Source organism: Typopeltis vanoorti, chromosome 26 (genome assembly GCF_054136105.1).
Source record: "Typopeltis vanoorti isolate ZY-2024b chromosome 26, IOZ_Tvanoo_1.0, whole genome shotgun sequence".
NCBI classification, from domain to species: Eukaryota; Metazoa; Arthropoda; class Arachnida; order Uropygi; family Thelyphonidae; genus Typopeltis; species Typopeltis vanoorti.
In genome coordinates this window covers 14,913,964-14,933,979 of record NC_143574.1, presented here as the reverse complement: position 1 = coordinate 14,933,979, position 20,016 = coordinate 14,913,964, and the positions used below count along the sequence as shown (strand labels likewise).

Sequence of the window (20,016 nt, the reverse complement as noted above, 5' to 3'; positions counted from 1 at the left end):
CTTTTTCTCCTGTTTTCATTTCACCTTTATCATCTCTAATTCCTTTTACAGCACTCTTTCCTCCATTCCTAAGCTTCTTCAACAACCTACAGAATATTTTGCCACCTTCTTGATATTTATTTTCTATGTTCTTGCCAAAGTACTCCCATGACTTTTGTTTAGCTAGTTTTACACATTGTTTAGCTTTCTTACATTTGTCTCTGTATTCTCTAAGAGCACAAGCTGACTTATTTGCCAGAAACTTTTGATATGCTTTCTTCTTTTCCTTCACAGTCTCTTTAACTTCCTGTGTCCACCATGGAGTTCTGATTTTTCTATCCTTGCAGACAACCTCACCACATGCCTCTCTGGCTGAATCAATCATTGTTTTCTTCAAGGCTTGCCACTGAATCTCCAAGGTTTGGTTCCTGTTCTCAAAGTCTTTAATTTTTTTTTTCTGCAATAATCTTTGTGTATTTTAGTCTACAGTTCACATCTCATAACTGATCAACTTTTATTCGCTTTAAAACTTTCTTACATGTTATTCTTTTCAATATGAAATTCAATTTTATCCTGCTCAAGACTAAATAATCACTTCCAATTTCAAATCTTCTGTACACTCTGGTGCCTTGCACCAGGAAGAAAACATTCACTATCAGCAATCACATAATCACTGAGACTTTTCTTATTCCTTACTTCTTCTCTCCATGTGAATTTGTGCACATTTTTATGTTGGAACATGGTGTTAGTAATAACCAGTCCATGTCGTGAGCAGAAATCCAGCAGGTATTTGCCATTATTATTAGCTTTGCTCTTTTCTCCAAATTTTCCCAAAATATTTTTGTATATCTGACAATCATTTTCTACTCTGCTATTTAGATCTCCAACATGGACCAACTTTTCCATTTTCATTGTGTCAGTTGCTTTCTCTAAAGCCTCAAAAAATTCCTCCACTTCTACCTTAGTAGAACCTTCTGTGGGACCATAGGCACAAATAAGTCTCATTATCTAGTTTCCCCATTCTGATATTTGCCCACATCACCCTACTTGAGACTGCCTGCCATTCAAAAAGATTAACGGCATATTTAGTGTTGAATACTATGGCTACTCTCCTTCTTTTCCTTGATTGTCTTTGCCTGAATATAACATTTTGTATTTATTGCTCAGAAAGAGCTTACCAGTTTTTGTCTTTTTTTTGTTTTCAGTCACCCCTATTATGTTGATCTGGTACTTATCCAATTCCTCAGCTAGCTCCATTTCTTTGCCATTCAGGCTTCTTACGTTGATAGTACCGATCTTTAACTCTGGTGATGTTGAGTTGGGGTTTGTTTTCAGATTTTTTCCAGTAGCTGACTTTTCACTGTTCGGCCTAGTTCCCTGGTGAAAACAACAGGGGCCTTGTTTAACCGGGTGACGTCCCAGTCGGAATGAAATTTTGCCATGTTGTACCATCATTTTGTATTTTGGTTTAAGCCAATAAGAATACAATTTGGTCAGCTAAATCCCAAATTGCCAACCCATCCTCGTTCGTTTAATATCCAGGTAGATACCCAACAGGGTGCACCACGAGAAGGTGAGGATTGGACATTAGGTCAGAAGCCCTGGTCAATTATCTGCATTCTTTTAAAGGCTATGTAGAGGTCTCCTCTCAGTTATACAGCTTTGACCCCACAATTTCTTTATTTTTTAAGTGCATTATTTACAACTCTCCCTTTCCTTCTCCTAAAATCGATTTTAATTAAACTAAATTAACAATAAATATCTCAATATTTAAATGAATTTCAACATCTTGGTTACTGCTATCACCTTTTCTTGTTAATACAGATTCCTGAGATATGGAGTTTAGTGTTCTGTTATGCAAATCAGAATGCTTTGCTTTCTTACTTATGCAAAAATACAACCTCTTAATATATGTTAATGAAACACACTATGATCAAGGACTAAATCTGTTTATGACACTCTTGCTTTTGAAAAGTTCTGTCAATCAATCTATTTGTACCTGTCATGCTTTCTGAAATAATCTATTTTCAGGTGCATTTTTTTTTTTTTTTTGAGTTTTAAAAAAATTTAATTTATTTGATATTTCTTATTTTCCCTCCCAGTTTTCCTGCATTTTAGCTACTTAGTTAAACTGCATACTATATGCATACTTTATATTGATATTATTAAATTTTAAATATATTTTGTAATCCTAAAATGTCTTTGTTGATTTGTTCTACAAAGGAATTTCAAGAGTTTTGTACTATGTGTCCAAATGAGTATGTTATTGATGGGTCTGAAATATGTTACTGAATCAACAATAAATAATGGTGATTCAGACTACTGTTTGCTTCTGTTTCTTTAATTTCAATGAAGATAATCACAGTGTATATGATTATACCTTTGCTCTCCAAAGTAGCTTATACGACAGAAATGTTAAAATACAGTTTAACAATCAGAACATTACACTTCTGAGGAATAAAGGCCTGATGGACATTTTTTTTTTGTTTGCTCAGAAATGACTGGTTACCTAGATGCGCTGCAGTATAGCCTTTTGCCACAGTCAGCAGTCTCCAGGATTTCTTAACTAAATTGAATAACTGCTATAAATTTGGCATAAAAAGAGCAAAAATCAAAATTAGGAAAATAAGTAGGAACATGGAAAACTACAACTGCATTCTTAATGAAGAACCCAGAGAACTAGTAAAATAATTCAGATATTCATCATCAAATTCCTGATATGTACCATCAGAGGGTGTACAGGATATTATCATAGTAATGATGTCTATAAATTCACAAGTATGCCACAGTAATTAACTTTTAATAATATGTAAATATTTTGTCTTAAGTATCATAAGACATCATCTGTACAGTTATAAACAATAACAGCAATCATCATCATCAAATTCCTGCCATGTACCCTCAAGGGGTGTACAGGATATGACAGTACTACATGAAAAAATTACATCATTATTAACTTCCTATCTACAATTTTCCTCCAAATCAGTCTGTTACTTGTCAAGACTCCAACATTATCAGATCTTATATTTCTATCGTCTAAGGCACTTTGTACCGTATCAATCCACCTATATCTTGGTCTTCCTCTGGGCCGTTTTCCTGCCAACCTGGCAGAGAACACTTGTTTTGCTAATCTTTCCTCTCCCATTCTATTTAAGTGACCATACCATCTGAGATTAGCTCTGCTAACGCATTCCTGGAGGCTGACAATGTCAAGTTCTTTCCTCATATCCTCATTTTTAATATGATATTGCCATTGATGCCATCTGTTCACGCCTCTAATCTTTCTCAGGACTCTCATATCTGCGGTCTCTAGTCTTTGGTCAAGTGTTTTACTTCTGACCCAGCTCTCAGATCCATAAGTTAAAATTGGTTTGAACACAGTCTTGTATACAGCTAATTTAGTGTTCCGACTAATTTCTTTCTTATTCCATATGAATTTATTCAATTGACTTCCCACGATACCAGCTTTGCTGATTCTGTTGTCTATTTCTATATTTAGTTTACCATCTTCAGTAAAAATTGTGCCTAAGTAGCTGAAATGTTTTACTTGTTCCATAGGTTCTCCATTCACAACACAGTTGACATTTTCAATGATTCTGCCTATTTTCATTGTCTTTGTCTTTTTATTGCTGACCTTCATACCATATCTATTACAACAGCTATTCAATTTAGTCAGAGAATCTTGCAGACTTGTAGCGGATTTATTTAGAAGTATAACATCATCCACATAAAGCAAAGAGCTGACATTAACATCTCCAATTTTGATATCAGGTTTAATACCACATTCCTTCATAATGTGATCCATATAGATAATGAATAACAGAGGGGATAATGTACATCCTTGTCTCACACCAGATTTAACATTAAACCGTCTTCCTGTACTTCCTTCAATTCTAACTGCTGACTCACAACTCAAATAAAGACTAAGTATTGCTTGATATAATGCCCCATTGACACCATATAACTGCAGCGTATTGAATAGCGTCTCTCTTGGCACCTTGTCATATGCCTTTTCCAAATCGACAAAACTTAAATACAGATCTTTGTTATATTCCCATGATTTCTCGACTATTTGTCGTAAAGTGAAGATCTGATCCTGACAGCCTCTATTTGGCCTGAATCCAGCTTGTTCTTCACCAAGCTTTTCTTCCACAATTCTTCTCAACCGTTTCTCAAGTATACTTGCATAGATCTTGCCAGGAACACTCAGTAGGGAAATACCTCTGTAATTCTCACATTCAGTTTTATTTCCCTTTTTATATATGGGTACTATGAGAGCTCTACTCCAATCATCAGGAATTCGTCCCTCTGTCCAGGCTTTCTGAACTATGCAGTGCAGCCACTGTAAGACTCTTATACCACCATACTTCAGCATTTCTGGTCGAATATCATCTACCCTTCTTCCTTTCCACATTTCAAGCCTTTGATGGCTTTTTCTACTTCAAGTATGGATATGTATTCCTGACTGCATGCCTGGTCAGTGTTTTTTATCACTGTGCTGTCATCACTGCTTGTTTCATTTAGCAGTTTTTCAAAGTAATTACTCCATACTTCAAGGATATCTTTTTCTCCTGTTTTCATTTCACCTTTATCATCTCTAATTCCTTTTACAGCACTCTTTCCTCCATTCCTAAGCTTCTTCAACAACCTACAGAATATTTTGCCACCTTCTTGATATTTATTTTCTATGTTATTGCCAAAGTCCTCCCATGACTTTTGTTTAGCTAGTTTTACACACTGTTTAGCTTTCTTACATTTGTCTCTGTATTCTGTAAGAGTAAAAGCTGACTTATTTGCCAGGAACTTTTGATATGCTTTCTTCTTTTCCTTCACTGCCTCTTTAACTTCCTGTGTCCACCAGGGAGTTCTGATTTTTTTATCCTTCCACACAACCTCACCACATGCCTCTCTGGCAGAATCAATCAATGTTTTGTTCAGAGTTTGCCACTGAATCTCCAAGGTTTGATTCCTGTTCTCAAACTCTTTCATTTTCTTTTCAATAATATTTCTGTATTTTAGTCTACAGTTCACATCTGAGAGCTGCTCAACTTTTATTTGCTTTAAAACTTTCTTACATGTTATTCTTTTTAATATGAAATTCAATTTTATCCTGCTCAAGACTAAATAGTGATCACTTCCTATTTCAAATCCTCTGTACACTCTGGTGTCCTGCACCAGGGAGAAAACATCACTATCAACAATAACATAGTCAATGAGACTTTTCTTATTCCTAGCCTCTTCTCTCCATGTGAATTTGTGCACATTTTTATGTTAGAACATGGTGTTAGTAATAACCAGTCCATGTCCTGAGCAGAAATCCAACAGATATTTGCCATTATTATTAGCTTTGCTCTTTTCTCAAAATTTTCCCAAAATATTTTTGTATGTCTCACATCATTTCCTACTCTACTATTTAGATCCCCAACAAGGACCAACTTTTCCTTTTTCATTGTGTCAGTTGCTTTTTCTAAAGCCTCAAAAAATTCCTCCACTTCTACCTTAGTAGAACCTTCTGTGGGACCATAGGCACAAATAAGTCTCATTGTCCAGTTCCCCATTCTCATATTTGCCCACATTACTCTACTTGAGACTGACTGCCATTCAAGAAGATTAGCCTCGTATTTTGTGTTGAATACTATGGCTACTCCTTCTTTTCCTTGATTGTCATTGCCTGAATATAACATTTTGTATTTATTGCTCAGAAAGATCTCACCAGTTTTGGTCTTTTTTGTTTCAGTCACCCCTATTATGTCGATCTGGTACTTATCTAATTCCTCAGCTAGCTCCATTTCTTTGCCATTCAGGCTTCTTACGTTGATAGTACCGATCTTTAACTCTGGTGATGTTGAATTGGGGTTTGTTTTCAGATTTGTTCCAGTAGCTGACTTTTCGCTGTTCGCCCTGGTTCCCTGGCGAAAACAATGGGGGCCTTGTTTAACCGGGCGACGCCCCAGCCGGCTTGAAATTTTGTCATGTTGTACTATCATTTTTTATTTTGGTTTAACCAATAAGAATACAATTTGGTCGGCTAAATCCCAAATTGCCAATAACAGCAATTACATTTAAAGCGCATGCTTATATTGGAATCCCTCTATGTATACAGTAGCGTGTTTAAGGGCTAAATACTATTGGGCCATGATTAAATTAAAACTGATAAATTTATTTTATACAGTTGAGGATAACAATTTCCCAAACTTTTGGGATAATGAGACAGTTGTTACGGTTAATATTGGATCTGTGACATAAGGCTTCAGCATTTTCTTTATACAAATGTCCATGTTTATATATTAATCGATGTAGTAGCTGTGTGTTGCCATGGAATCCTGTATTGCCATTTCAACTCCATGTTGTGTGAGACCAGATTTGTGAGGTTTGATAAGACTGATGTGGTATTGATGTTCGGAGATGCATTTATTTACAGATCTTCCTGTTTGTCCATAGTAAGACAAGTTACAAGAACATGGCACTTCGCATATGCCAAGTAGCATCAGTGGTGAGAGTTTGTCTTTTAGAGAGGGTAACAAATTGTGAATTTGGTTTATAGGCAGCAGCAAGTTCATATTTCTTCAAAATTTTTGATAAACATTCAGAGATGCCCTTGATATATGGTACAGAAGTCCTGTCGGCTGCTTCTTGTCTAGGCTGATGTTTTGGAGTGTCTAATAATTTTTTTGAGTAGTTAACTGAATTAAATCCAATTAGTGAGGATATATCTTTAATAATTTTCAATTCTTGTCCTAAAGATTCTTCAGAGGAACAAAATTTGTGTGCTCTGGATACCCAAGATTTTATGATACCATATTTTTGAGATGGATGGTGAGCCAATGTATTGTGGATATAACGATCTGAAAAAGTTGGTTTTCGACAGACTGAAGTGGAAATGGAACCATCTTGATTACACTGGATGTGTACATCGAGGAAGGAAATACTTTGTGATGATTCCTTTTCTAGTTTGAATTTGATGTGAGGATGTAGGTTGTTGATCTTATTTAGAAATGAATAAAGTTCTTGTTCTGTGTGACTCCAGACTGCAAAGATGTCATCAACATATTGTAGCCTTATTGTTGGTTCTGGGTCAAGAGCAAAAATTTTTTCTTCTCAGCATTCAAGAAAAAAGTTAGCTAAGTTAGGTGATAAGGTGAGCCCACTACTGTTCTTTCCTCTTGTTTGTATATTTTATTTTTCCATGTGAAGTAACCTAATGTGATTGTAAATTTGAATAATTACACAATATCAGATGGAAATTTTTGGGTTAACAATTCTATTGTCTTTTTGTGAGGGATATTAGTGAAAATAGAGGGAATGTTGAAGCTTATTAACATGTCTGTATCTGACAGTTTAATGTCTTTTATTTTAGTGTGAAATTCTATGGAATTTTTTAGCAATGAAGCTGAGTGGCCTATGAGGGGAAGAAGAAGGTTAGACAAAAATTTTAATATTTTATACGTGGGGCTGCTTATAGAATCCACAATAAGTCTAAGCAGACAGTTGCTTTTATGTAATTTAGGTGAACTGTATATTCTAGGAGGTCTTGCATAGTATGTTTTAAGTCTTTTGATGGTTTCCTGATCTATGGATGTTGTTTGTAAAATCTTGTATAGAAGGAATTTTGTATAAAATTCTTATATACCAATTTTACTTGAGAAAAAAAGTCAATGCAAAATACTTGTAGTTAAATTAACAATTTTTCATAAGTGTTTTATGTAATCTGGTAAAATATTAGAGTGAAATGCTAAATTGTTTAACCACCAATATTTAATCTATAAATATATTAGAATGAATTGCTAAGTTATTTAACTACCAAAATTGTACAAACAAAGAGATAGACCAGACAGAATTAGAATGTAGACCTGAGGCTATCGCCAGGCATGAAGATCAGTAAGCGATGGGGTTTTCCAGCCATGACTCAGCAATTTCGTAGGGGGGGGGAAGATACCCCTGGTATAACATCTGGGGAACTCAATCTAAAGAAGTTCCAAGGCCGTCAAGGGAGAATAAAAAGGAGACAGGCACTCTGCTCCTGGCTTTTTTGCTCTGGCTTTCTGTTCCTGACATGTTCCGGTGTCGCTTCAAAGAGGTTCCTAGGTCCAGCCGTTCCAAGGATGGGGAAGGATATCCCATTAGCAGTATTTCGATGATGATAGAAGATTTTTTTATGGCAGTGTCGGCCTGTTCCAGAAAGTCCCGTCGTGAAGTTCCTTAAGTGATCTTCAGGAATGCTGAATCCTCGTTGCTGTGGAATAATGTCTGTTTGCATTTCTAATGGGAAAGAAGAAGGTTATATTCCTGATCTCTAGGATTGTCAATGCTGAAGAGCAGGGATTGTTGATTATATAGTTGCTAGCATATTGTAAGGTTATGGAACAATATGGAAGTGCGGTTTTCCGCACTTCCATATTGTTGTGAAATAGTTATCTAAGGAGTTCTAAGCATTTGGTAATGTTAAGTGTTGAAGGAAGATTAAATGTGAAGTTTCATCATCATCAACAACCATGGGTCCAATGCCCGTAGGTATCTGCCATCTTGATATGATTCTTCCATTGCATTCTGTTTTGTGCAGGATGACTCAATTTGTGTATAGAGTTTCTGCACCATTTGACGATGTCATCGCCCCATTCTCTTTTTGGTCTTCCTCTTTTGTTCTTTTCTTCAATCATTCCAAACAGCAACCTTTTAAATTTTCTCTCATCATTCATTCTACATATATGGCCAAATAGACAGTTTCCTTTTGATTACTTTCTGGATCAGGTTTTCTTTTGATTGCATTTGTCTGTAGATCTCCTCATTGTTCACTTTCTGTATCCAGCTTATTCTCAAGATCTTTCTATAGCACTTCCTCTCAAATGCCAATATCCTCCTTTCAGATTCTCTCAGGAGTACCCAGGCCTCACATCCATAGAGCATGCTGCTGAAGATACAGGTTTCTACAATGCGCAGTTTAGTTTGCATCTTTATAGCTCGGTTCTTCCATATTTTGTCCATGGCTTTTAAAATAGTTGTTGATCTGGCTATTCTAATTTTTATCTCTTTTTTGGGTCCAAGTCATGCATCATGTGGCATCCAAGATATGTGAAGTGTTCCACATTTTCCAGTTGAAATCTGTCTATCGTAACTCTGTTCAGTAACTCCTGTTGTCCGAATATCATTGTTTTAGTTTTTTCAAAGTTGACATTTAGTCCATATCTTTTTCCTTCTGTGTATAGTGTTTGCAATGTCTGTTCCAGCCTTGCTGCATCTTCTTCAATCAGGACGATGTCATCTACAAAGCAGAGGTAGTTTATTTTCATGCCATTTATTGAAATGCCTCCACCTTCTTCTTTAATCTTATCTAGTGTTCTTCCCAGATGTGTGATGAAGATGATTGGTGATATTGGGTCCCCTTGTCTTGTGCCTTGACTAGTGGCAAACCAATCTCCAGTCTCACCTGCTATTCTGATTTTTGCTTGTGCTTGGCTGTTTATATCTTTCAGCAGGCAGATGAATTTATTGTCCACGCCATAGGATTCCAAGACAGCCCATGTTATATTTTGGTCAATATTATGAAATGCTTTTTGGAAGTCCACGAAACAGCAATATCTTTTTGTTCTTTCTTCGAGCTTTCTCTGCTATTAGTCTTAGTGCAAGCATTTGTGGCACTGTACTTCAATCTTGTCAAAATCTGGCTTGCTCATCCAGAAGATGTGCCTCCATGTGCCCCTTCAGGCATTTTGTTAGTATTTTCATCAGCACTTTGCCAAGATGACTCATTAATGCAATAGTTCTGTAATTGGTGATTCTAAAGCACTGCCTTTCTTAATTTTTTTTTATGTGAAGCTTAGTTAAGCATAATTCTGATATTGATCTAAGTTAAATTGAGTTGAAGTGTGTGAAACTAATCATGTGTTCTGATGTATATGTGAATGTAAATATTTGTCATTGTATCTAAGCTAAGGGCTAGAAGTACTGATTTAAGTAAGTTGAGAACCAGACATGCATTGCTTTGTTACTTAGCTAAATTGATAAGAACCAGATAATTTTTATGTGTGAAATCCTTTTTCCTTTAAATTTTTCCTTGCCATGTCTTAGTATGAATAAATTGTTTTGTTTGTTAAATAACTTGCCTGATTTCAACTTACCAATGCACTTCTCATAAAAAGACAAAACCTGTGTGTCGTTAAAGGTTAAAAGTAGCCATGACTGACTATTAATAAGTTTTCAAATGCTGCTTGATTTAGTGCTGAATTTTAGAGATATTTCCATGTTCTGCTGAGCATTTCTCTTACATGTTTAGGAAGGACAAACAATTCCTTTGCGCTATCTTTAGTGGCGCAGTCGTTACACAAATAAATTTTTATAAAGATCAGTGTTAGAAAAAGCCAGCTAGTTAGACAAAGGAATTGGCTCCGGCCAGAGAAATTTCCTAAATCTACTACACACGCGTGAAAGTAGCATAGTTACGACCTTGAGAGCAGGGGGGGGGAATGAAATTGTAGACTAAAGGATTAAAGGTGATAAGACCAGACCAAGCAACGATTACAACTCGGAGTTACGACTGTTAAGATAAATAAGACAAGAAAAAAAGAAATAATACTGAATATATTTCGAACAAAGTATAAGTATATAAATAAAAATAATTAAAGAATAAATAAAAATACATATATTTTTACAGTTTCATCCAATAACTTGAGTTTTTTGAGCTGCCTTTTGGTATGATCATAATTAAGCTGGCAGTACGATGTTATTGGATTATTATTAATCCAATAACAACTCAAAAAAGTATTAACCACACTCCAAAACATCAATCTAGACAAGAAGCCCACAAAATTCCTATACCATATATCAAAGGCATCTCTGAATGGTTGTCAAAAATTTTTAAGAAATACAAACTCGCTGCTGCCTATAAATCAATAAACCAAATTCACAATTTGTTACCTTCTCCAAAAAACAAACTCTCACTACTGATGCTACCTGGCATATACGAAGTGCCATGTTCTTGCAACTTGTCTTACTATGGACAACAGGAAGATCTGTAAATAAATGCATCTCTGAACATCAAGACCACATCAGTCTTATCAAACCTCACAAATCTGGTCTCATACAACATGGAGTTGAAAATGCCAACCACGGGATCCAATGGCAACACACCAAGCTACTACATCAATCCATATATAAACATGGACATTTGCATAAAGAAAGTTGTGAAGCCTTATGGCACAGACCTAATCTTAACCGTAATAACTGTCTCACTATCCCAAAAGTTCGGGAAATTGTTATCCTCAACAGTATAAAATACATTTATCAGTTTTAATTTAATTTCAGCCCAATAGTATTTAGTCCTTCAACACACTACTGTATACATAGAGGGATTCCAATGTAAACATGCACACTAATGTGTTTTTCTTTAATGTAGTTTCTATTTGTTTATAACTGTACTGATGACGATGATGCTTTATGATACTTAAGACTAAATATTTACATATTATTAAAAAGTTAATTACTAGTTAATGAATACCCAGTGGGGTATTCATAACTATAAATTCACATGTGTGCCACAGTAATTAACTTTTTAATAATATGTAAATATTTAGTCTTAAGTATCATAAAGCATCATCGTCATCAGTACAGTTATAAACATATAAATATATGTATAAACACACACACATATATATATATATAATAGTAATGATATGTTTCATGTAGTACTAACTTCTAGCAAGTCTCCGATATTATCAAATCATACTGTATATTTTGGTCTTTTAAGACACCTAGATCTAGATCTTCCCTCCAGGCCTTTTTCCTGCAATCCAAAAACACTTGCTAATCTTCCCCCTTTCCCATCCTATTTAAGTGACCATACCATCTGCAATTACTTTTGATAACACATTCCTGAATGCTCATAATGTCAATTTCTTTCCCAAGATCCTTGTTTTTAATACAACATCACTAATGCCATCTATTCACTTCCCTAAATCTTTCTCATAACTCTCATATCTGTGGTCACCAGTTTTTGATGAAGTGTTTTATTTCTAACCCAGTTCCCAGATCCATAAATTATAATTGTTTGAGTATTGTCTTATATTATAGCTAGTTTAGTGTTTTGACTAATTTCTCTCTTATTCCATATAAATTTATTCAGTTGAATTCTTACCACACCAGCTTTGATAATTCTGTTGTCTATTTCCACATATGCTTTGCCATCTTCATTAAAATATATTTTAACTATTCAGACACAATTTTAAGTAATGATGGCAAATTTAATAATGAAATAGATAACAGAATCAGCAAAGTTTGTAAATAGTGGGGAGCCAACTGAATAAATTTACATGGAATAAGAGAAATTAGCAAAAGCATTAAACTAGCAGTATACAAGACGGTGTTAAAACCAATTTTAATTTATGGATCTTGGAGGCAGGTCTGAAATAAAACAGATGATCAAAGACTGGAGATCATAAAGTTCTGATAAAAATAATGGAGTGAACAGGTGGGCAGATTAAAAAGGAACTTGTTATTGTTAGCATTCAGGAATGTGTGAACAGAGATGATCATTTAATCAGAATACAAGAATGAATAGTAAAACAGCTGTTTGATGCCAGGATGGCAAGAACAAGACCAAGACTCAAATCTGGGTATATGGATTGATGCAGTCAGGAGTGGCTTAGAAGACCAAAATATAAGATCTAACAATATTGAAGTCCTGACAGATAACAGACTACCTTGGAAGTAAACTCAACAAGGAGCTAGTAGTGATGTAAACTTTTCATGTTGTTCATGTAGGATACTTTTCAAGTATTCTATACATTCTTTGAGGGCACATATTACATATCAGGAATCTGATAATACACAGAAGTATAGTTGGTTGACTAAACTAGAGGAACAACAAGAATAGTCACAGTTTATTATAACAAGCAAGTTTGTGACAATGGTTTTGCTATTGCAAGAGTTTAAATTACTATGATTTTGTTATTGTGAGAGTTGACATGACTATATCTAATGGTTTCGCTATGATGAGGATTGACATGACTGTATCTGATGGTTTTGATATGGTGAGAGTTGATTGTAAGAAGTATGAAATGATATGCCATTAAGCAGCAATCTTATACTGCAGTAATACTTGCATAGTAATACAACGAAAAATCTTGCAACAAAGTTAACTTATTTCCATCAAGAGATTGACGAAGGTATAAAATTAAATGTACCAAAAATGCAACAACCTGCTAAAATAAAAATTTTATTATAGTTTATAATGAAGTATCACTTTAAACTAATATTTATGGTAATATCATTATACTTGCCTTGCTACTGCTTGAACTATGATGTGGCAGACTTGGAATTATAGTGACATCCTCACCATATATTCTAAAGCTTACTTGTTCATCGTTTCCAGTCATAATACTAGAAAATGGTTATAACTGATAAGTAATACATATTTGTGTATATAATATTTCTTTATGAATACTGCTTACTACTATCTTATTCCAATTACAAAATGCATAATATCTAATAAAGTCATGAAGCTTTAAAAAAAAGTAGTTAAGTATATGCAAACGAAAAGCAAAAAAAGATTTATGGAATTTTTGCTGGGGGGGGGGGGGGGATTTTATTGTTCATTTTAAAAATACTGGTTAAATTGTTTTGTTACGATGTTTTTTCCCTTGGCTTGCTGTCATGTTTTTAAGCCTTGCAAGTGAAAAGTGAAAATACAGATTATTATTATCTATTATTATTATCTATTGGTTACAAATTTACATTGGGCTGGAGAGCAACATGTTTATGTTTATATATATATATATATATATATATATATATATATATATATATTAAAAACATGATTATACATATAAATTTCAACCAGTTGGTATGGAATGGTTTCCAATACTAGCTGAAGGTTGCTTAAGGTCCTAAAGTATGCTGGGTACGAAGTATTAAGTAGGCTGAATATGTGCCATCCAGATTCTTGGAATTTTCATGCCGTCATTATTGTTGATATTAAGGTGGTTAATCAGAATTTCGCAGGCTTCTTTAAATTTTCTTTCATACCAGGTTTTTGTATGGTGTAGAGAGCAGGTATTTTTCCAATCAATTTGGTGTAAGGTGTTGAGAGCATGGTCTGAGAGGCCTGCTTCACCAAAATTGTTATATTTAATGTGTCTTTTGTGTTCTTTTTTATGTATAGGGATTGTACGTCCAGTTTCACCAATATAAGGTAAGCTACAGGTGCAGTATATTGGTGAAACTGGACGATGTTATATTTTTGCATTTATTCCCGTTAAAGACTCCCATAATTGTTTGCAGACTTTGCGTGATTCCTAAAATTAAACACAATATACTAATGCTTCATTACCCTCTTCAAGAGAATAACGAAGCATTAGTGCTTCACGAAGAGGGCCCTTTGACGCGTAAACATTGCATCACATTTGTGTTAATAGCCTGGATGTGCTTTCAAAATGCATACACCTTTGACCCTTTGAAAATAAGTAAAGAGAGTGCAGCGGCTCAAATTCTTAGCGCTGTAGTATTTTTAAACCACTAAGAAGACGTGGATAGGTGAGCTAACATTTTGAGCTCACCCAGCACCTGTGATTGGTTATTATGTCAATCAATCCAATTGAATGTTGTCACTTGTAATGAGTTGAGCACTTTCTGAATTATGGCTGTATTACAAACAGCTGTTACGTGTTTTCTGGAACTGAAAATTTGAAAGTGCATGTTAGGAGAAAAATACCTAAATGTTTCTCTTGCTATGCAGTATAGCATCTGTTGAGATTGCAAATACAGGTATGTTGTGCAGTATACAGGCCTGCACAACATACAGTCCGTGGGCCGCATGTGGCCTGCAATGCTATTTATTTTGGCCCATCTGCCTGATTGAAATTAATTAATCATATGAGGGAATATGAAATTGAACGATTTGAATTAAATTTTTACTAAGACTCTGCATGTTTACGTTCATGTGATTAATGTCACAATCATGTTTCTTTCAACTCGACAATAAATTGCATTTGGAGTTATTCCCACTGTCATATTTAAATAACAAATTATTATAATTGCCTCAAGGTTTTGTTAGCACTAGTGTCGCTGCAGGGAAATTCAAAGTTACAACTCCGTGATAGCGACTTGATGTCTACGAACGAGAATGAATCGTATTACGCAAAGTTGGCATTGCCTTGACTGGCTTTGGCAGTGCAGTGGTTGTAGCTGGATCAATACATTACATAACTGTTATCATAACCTGCATTATTGTGAGTTTTTCATCATTAGTTTTTTGTAATTAATATTGTCAATCTTGACACAATGAGCTTAAGTAAAAAGCGTAAAATAGATTCGGAACATCGAGCATTTAACCCTGAGTGGACAAATAAAGATTTTTTTTACGATGTTTAAGGATTGTTTGCCGGGAATCTATCGCTGTGGCGAAAGAGTACAATCTGAAACATCATTTTGAATTGAAACATCCTAACCTTGGCAAGTTGGATGCAAGTGAAAAGTAAATAAAAGTAGCAAAGTTATTGAAAGTCCTTAGCGGTGAGCAACAAGCCTTTAAAAAAGTGACATTTGCAAATGAAGTTGCCACCTTAAAAATATCACAAGAAATAATTTTGATTTGGCAAATCATTTACTGAGGGAGAGTTGATAAAAAAGTGTTTGATGATTGCCATTTCCATATTGTGTCCTGATAAGAAATAAGTTTGAAAATATCAGTTTGTGCCGTATGACTGTTCAGCACAGGATGTCTTCAAAGGTTTTGCAGTTTGATCATGTGATTAAAGTAGTATTTGCTCTGGTCAACTATATTCAAGCTCGGGGTTTGAAACACAATGTTTCAGGTGTTTCTAGAAGAAAATGATGCAGAGTACGGGGATCTACCGTACCACACTGATGCATTAGTTGAGCTGCGGTAAAGTTTTGTCATGCTTTGTGGCTCTAAAAAATTAATTAGTTGAATTTTTGGAATCTCAAGAAGATATGGAAAAATTCCCAGAAATAATGGATGAAGAATAGAATCAAGATTTATTTTTCTTGTGTGACATTTTGGTTACTTGAATGACCTTAACTTACAGCTTCAAGGAAAAAATAAGTTTGTTTTTCAGTAATGTCTTTTCTTTTTCTTTAATGTCTCTTATAAAGGCATTCAAAATGAAATGAAATTTATTTGAAAATCAACTTGCTAAGGGGGATATGTCACATTTTTTAACTTGTCGACAGAATATTCCATCAGAATATCATTCAATGGTGGGTGGGAAATATAAGAAGCACATATCACTTCTAAGTGAGGAGTTTCAGAAAAGATTGCCATTGAGTAATGAAGACGAAGTCTGCATAAAAGTGATTGAGGATCCATTTTCTGTCGAAACAGGAAATCTACCTGTCGAACTCCAGATGAAAGTTATTGATCTCCAGTGTTCTGAAAACTATCGGGTCGAGCATAGCGAGAGTACTTTACAAGAGTTTTATTCTATTCTGGATTAGAATAAATTTAAAAGTTTGTTGGATACTGCCTACTAAGTATTTTGGATGTTAGGGAGCACATATACTTGTAAACAAACATTTTCGGTCATGAACTTGAACAAAATCAAATAGCGTTCATCTTTAAGTGATATCAATTTAGAGGCCATATTAAGAACAGCCACTTCAAACATGACACACCAAATTTTGATAAAATGGTGGCAACAAAGAAATGCAATGTATCACATTGTGACATTCAGTCACTGATATTTCACTGAGAATAAGTGTGATATTCTCAGTGAAATTATTAGTAAACTTTGTGTTTATGTTTAAGTGGTTTTTATTGAGAATTTTGCAGCTATATCTGTTTGTAAATAATTTTGATCATAATTTTAATTGTAACTCTCTAAAAAATTTAAATATGCATATTAATTAGTATTTACTGTAGATCTACTAACAAATTTACTTAAGTTTAGCTGCAGTGGACTAGTCTAAGATTAGAGGTCCGAAGTGATCTGGCCCTTGGTCAGGTGGTCCAAGTTGGGTTTGACCCTCAAAGACAATCAAGTTGTGCAGGCCTGGTATACAGGCATTTTTATTCTAGTCTTCGGAAACGACAGACAGTAAAAAATATATCTTCCTGAATAAAAATTAATATTCTGTGTATTATAACACGTTGTTGATCTACAAAAAAAATACCAGCAGATGTGAGATTAATAAGACAGACGAACCGCTGATACTAAAAAAAACAACAACTAAGGAATGTAGGATTCCTGAAAGTGTGGATAATTCCGATAATGATCAGATGTTATGTACTCTGAATCTCAGTAAACAAAAGAAATTTCTTGGAAAACAGAGAGAAATATACAAACCAGAGAAATACACATAACATGGGCAACAAATTTTATGAAATGATTGGCTGCTCCATCAAACCATATTTATTCCTGCCATTTACTTTCAAAGTGAGTTAAGATACCAAATCCCCATTGTCCCTGTGAAGCCAAGACCCAAACCATTTACCATATAGTACAGGAATGCGAGCTGACAGCACATCCAAGTGACTTTAAGGATATCTTTGACCTATCCCCAGAGGCGATCAACTGGATCAAAAACCTAAATGTTAAAATATGACTAATCTGTCTGATGATTGTCATAAATTTCATATTTGTATTTGCCTGAATGTAGACTTTTTTTTTTAATCATATATGTGAATCTTATCTATACTCATGTGTATTATATCTTATTGTCTTTTAATCATGCGTACAAGCCATACAATAAATAAATAAATAAATATTCCTGCCATACTCTGTCTCCTCATAAGTTTTTTTTTTTTTAATTATACCATCATAAATTCACTTATTCATGTCTAGACTTTATATGCTCATGCTATTCGCTCTACCCAGCAACTTATAGGATACACATATCACAAATGTTAATTATTAATAATTTGTTTAGCATTAATGAAAGTATTTTTACTCACACTTATTCTTTCCTTTCATTTCCTATTCTCACATGTCTTATAAATGATGGGTCACATATTTTCATCTTTGAGTATTTCAAATATACCAACCAAATAAAAATTCTCCTTCATTATTGTTTACTAATAAATCCTAAAACAAACCGATTATTCCCTCACTGCAGAAGTATTCAAAGTTATCCTGCAATTAATTGCAATGGATCAATTAAGATGAGCGCTGATATGCTATACACTCTCAAAACTTTCATACATTGATAAAAATGCAATCATATGGTCATGTGTATCTGCACGGGGGACAACAGAGAACTCCTCCTGGGATAAAGTAAAAATTTCCACAAATTATAATAATAAAAGTGATTGAGATATGCAACCTTACACCCTTGACCATGGGACGCTTTTCTGTCTTAAATTTTTATTATGGGTTGGCCTGTTTTGGCCCAAGGCTGGGTAGCCATAGAACACGTGTTTTATTGCAGCAATAAAACACGTGTTCCTGTTTTTGGTTAATCTTTTTCTGATTTGTGAAAAAAATGAACTGTTGTAAACAGCAACCAGTGTTTGTTTGCCCTCTGTGTATAGTGAATCACTGAGTGAAGTGTGAATTGTAAATTTATAGTGAAACAAATTTAAACAGAAAAATACATTTTTAAAAGGTAAGTATATGTCATTTAATATTATTTTACTTCTTAGTTTTATTATTTTTTTTTGCTTTTAAACTGAAATAATTTGATTTAGGATTTTGGGATAAATTAGTTGACTTTTAATAAAACATGCCGGTCAATTTTTTTATATATGAAATTGTGCTAAAAACTGTATTAATTCCGAATAAGTTTTTTTTCCAAGAATTAAAGATCATTAAAATCGATGTAAAATGAAAATAATGTATTTATAGTTTACATTGACAAATAATTACATAAAAAAATGCTAAAAGATGTTTATTGATGTAATTATTTAATTGCATCAATAATTACAAAAATTGACTGATGTAATTATTTGTCTCTAAGATTTGCTCCCCCTCCTCGAAAAATTTCTGTGGATGCCCATGCATACGGTCAAATTAACGTGAAATTTGTAGCACAGGTTGCATAACCCCCGCACTACAAATGGCAACGTGATGCCACTGATATATATATATATATTACCCCCACTTTGCATAAAACTGTGATTCGTGAAGCAATTCCAAAAATGGTCAAAGATCATTTTTGGAATTTTAAGTATCCATGTTAAACTTCCTGATCTTTCCCAAGTAAAATCTTGTGGGTCCTCATACATGAAGAAATAAAGGATCTGGAAAAAGAAGTGAGATTGGATGCAAGTTATTTATAAATTTTTAAGTAACTTGTGGGGGAGAGGGAGAGAAATCAACTATACTGTCCTGAATTTTCATCACTAATTCCCGTTCTTCAGTGATTTTTCCTCCTCCTATCTCAGTTGCTGATGCACTATTTTGTTCTTCAAAGACATGTTCCATCTGTTTGTTCTCGATTTGTTCTTCAATCATATTTTCCATCCATTACTACTCCAGCACTGTTACTGGTCAATGGATGATTCGTGACTAAGTTTCTGATTGATAATACTGAGCAAGAGAATGGAGCTATCCTATGAACTCAGTCTAACGATTGACAATGATCATGTCAGAGGGTGAAGTATTAGCTAGCCCAATTCCACAAATTTGGACAGTGCAAACAACCATATCTCAAGGGACCAAAGTACGCTCCTAAAGAATCAGGGATAATGGCCCAAAATTAATAAAAATATTGTCAACACCATGCTAAAAAATTTAAAGAGTTATAGTTTTACCCTGCAAAGTCTGAAATTGTAATAAAAAAAAAACAAGGAAAAAAGTTTAGTGAAGACATAAGACAGCCAGACATGATTTAAGATGCAAGCATGCAGATTTCTTAAAAACACCAAGATGAATAATGGAAAGTGCTCATTTCCCATCATTTTTTTTTTCTAACTAGAAACACCATTAGTAACACTATTTTATTTTAAAAGCAAAATAATACAGAATGTTTACTTTGTTAAAATAAAGAATAAATAATTATACACAGCCATATTGCATTTGTTTACAATTATATTTGTAATTATATACAACCATTTGTTTTTTTATATAGCCATATTGCATTTGTTTTATC

The 20,016-nt window shown here is 34.1% G+C and overlaps 1 protein-coding gene across 1 annotated transcript in view; it reads right to left on the bottom strand.

The window, feature by feature from the left end:
• Positions 1-20,016, bottom strand: part of LOC150092349 (enhancer of mRNA-decapping protein 4-like) — a 406,953-nt gene that overhangs the window by 350,744 nt on the left and 36,193 nt on the right. The window contains exon 3 of the mRNA XM_090414848.1: positions 13,251-13,350. Coding sequence (XP_090270974.1) covers positions 13,251-13,350 — 100 coding nt within the window. The remainder of the gene's footprint in view (positions 1-13,250; positions 13,351-20,016) is intronic.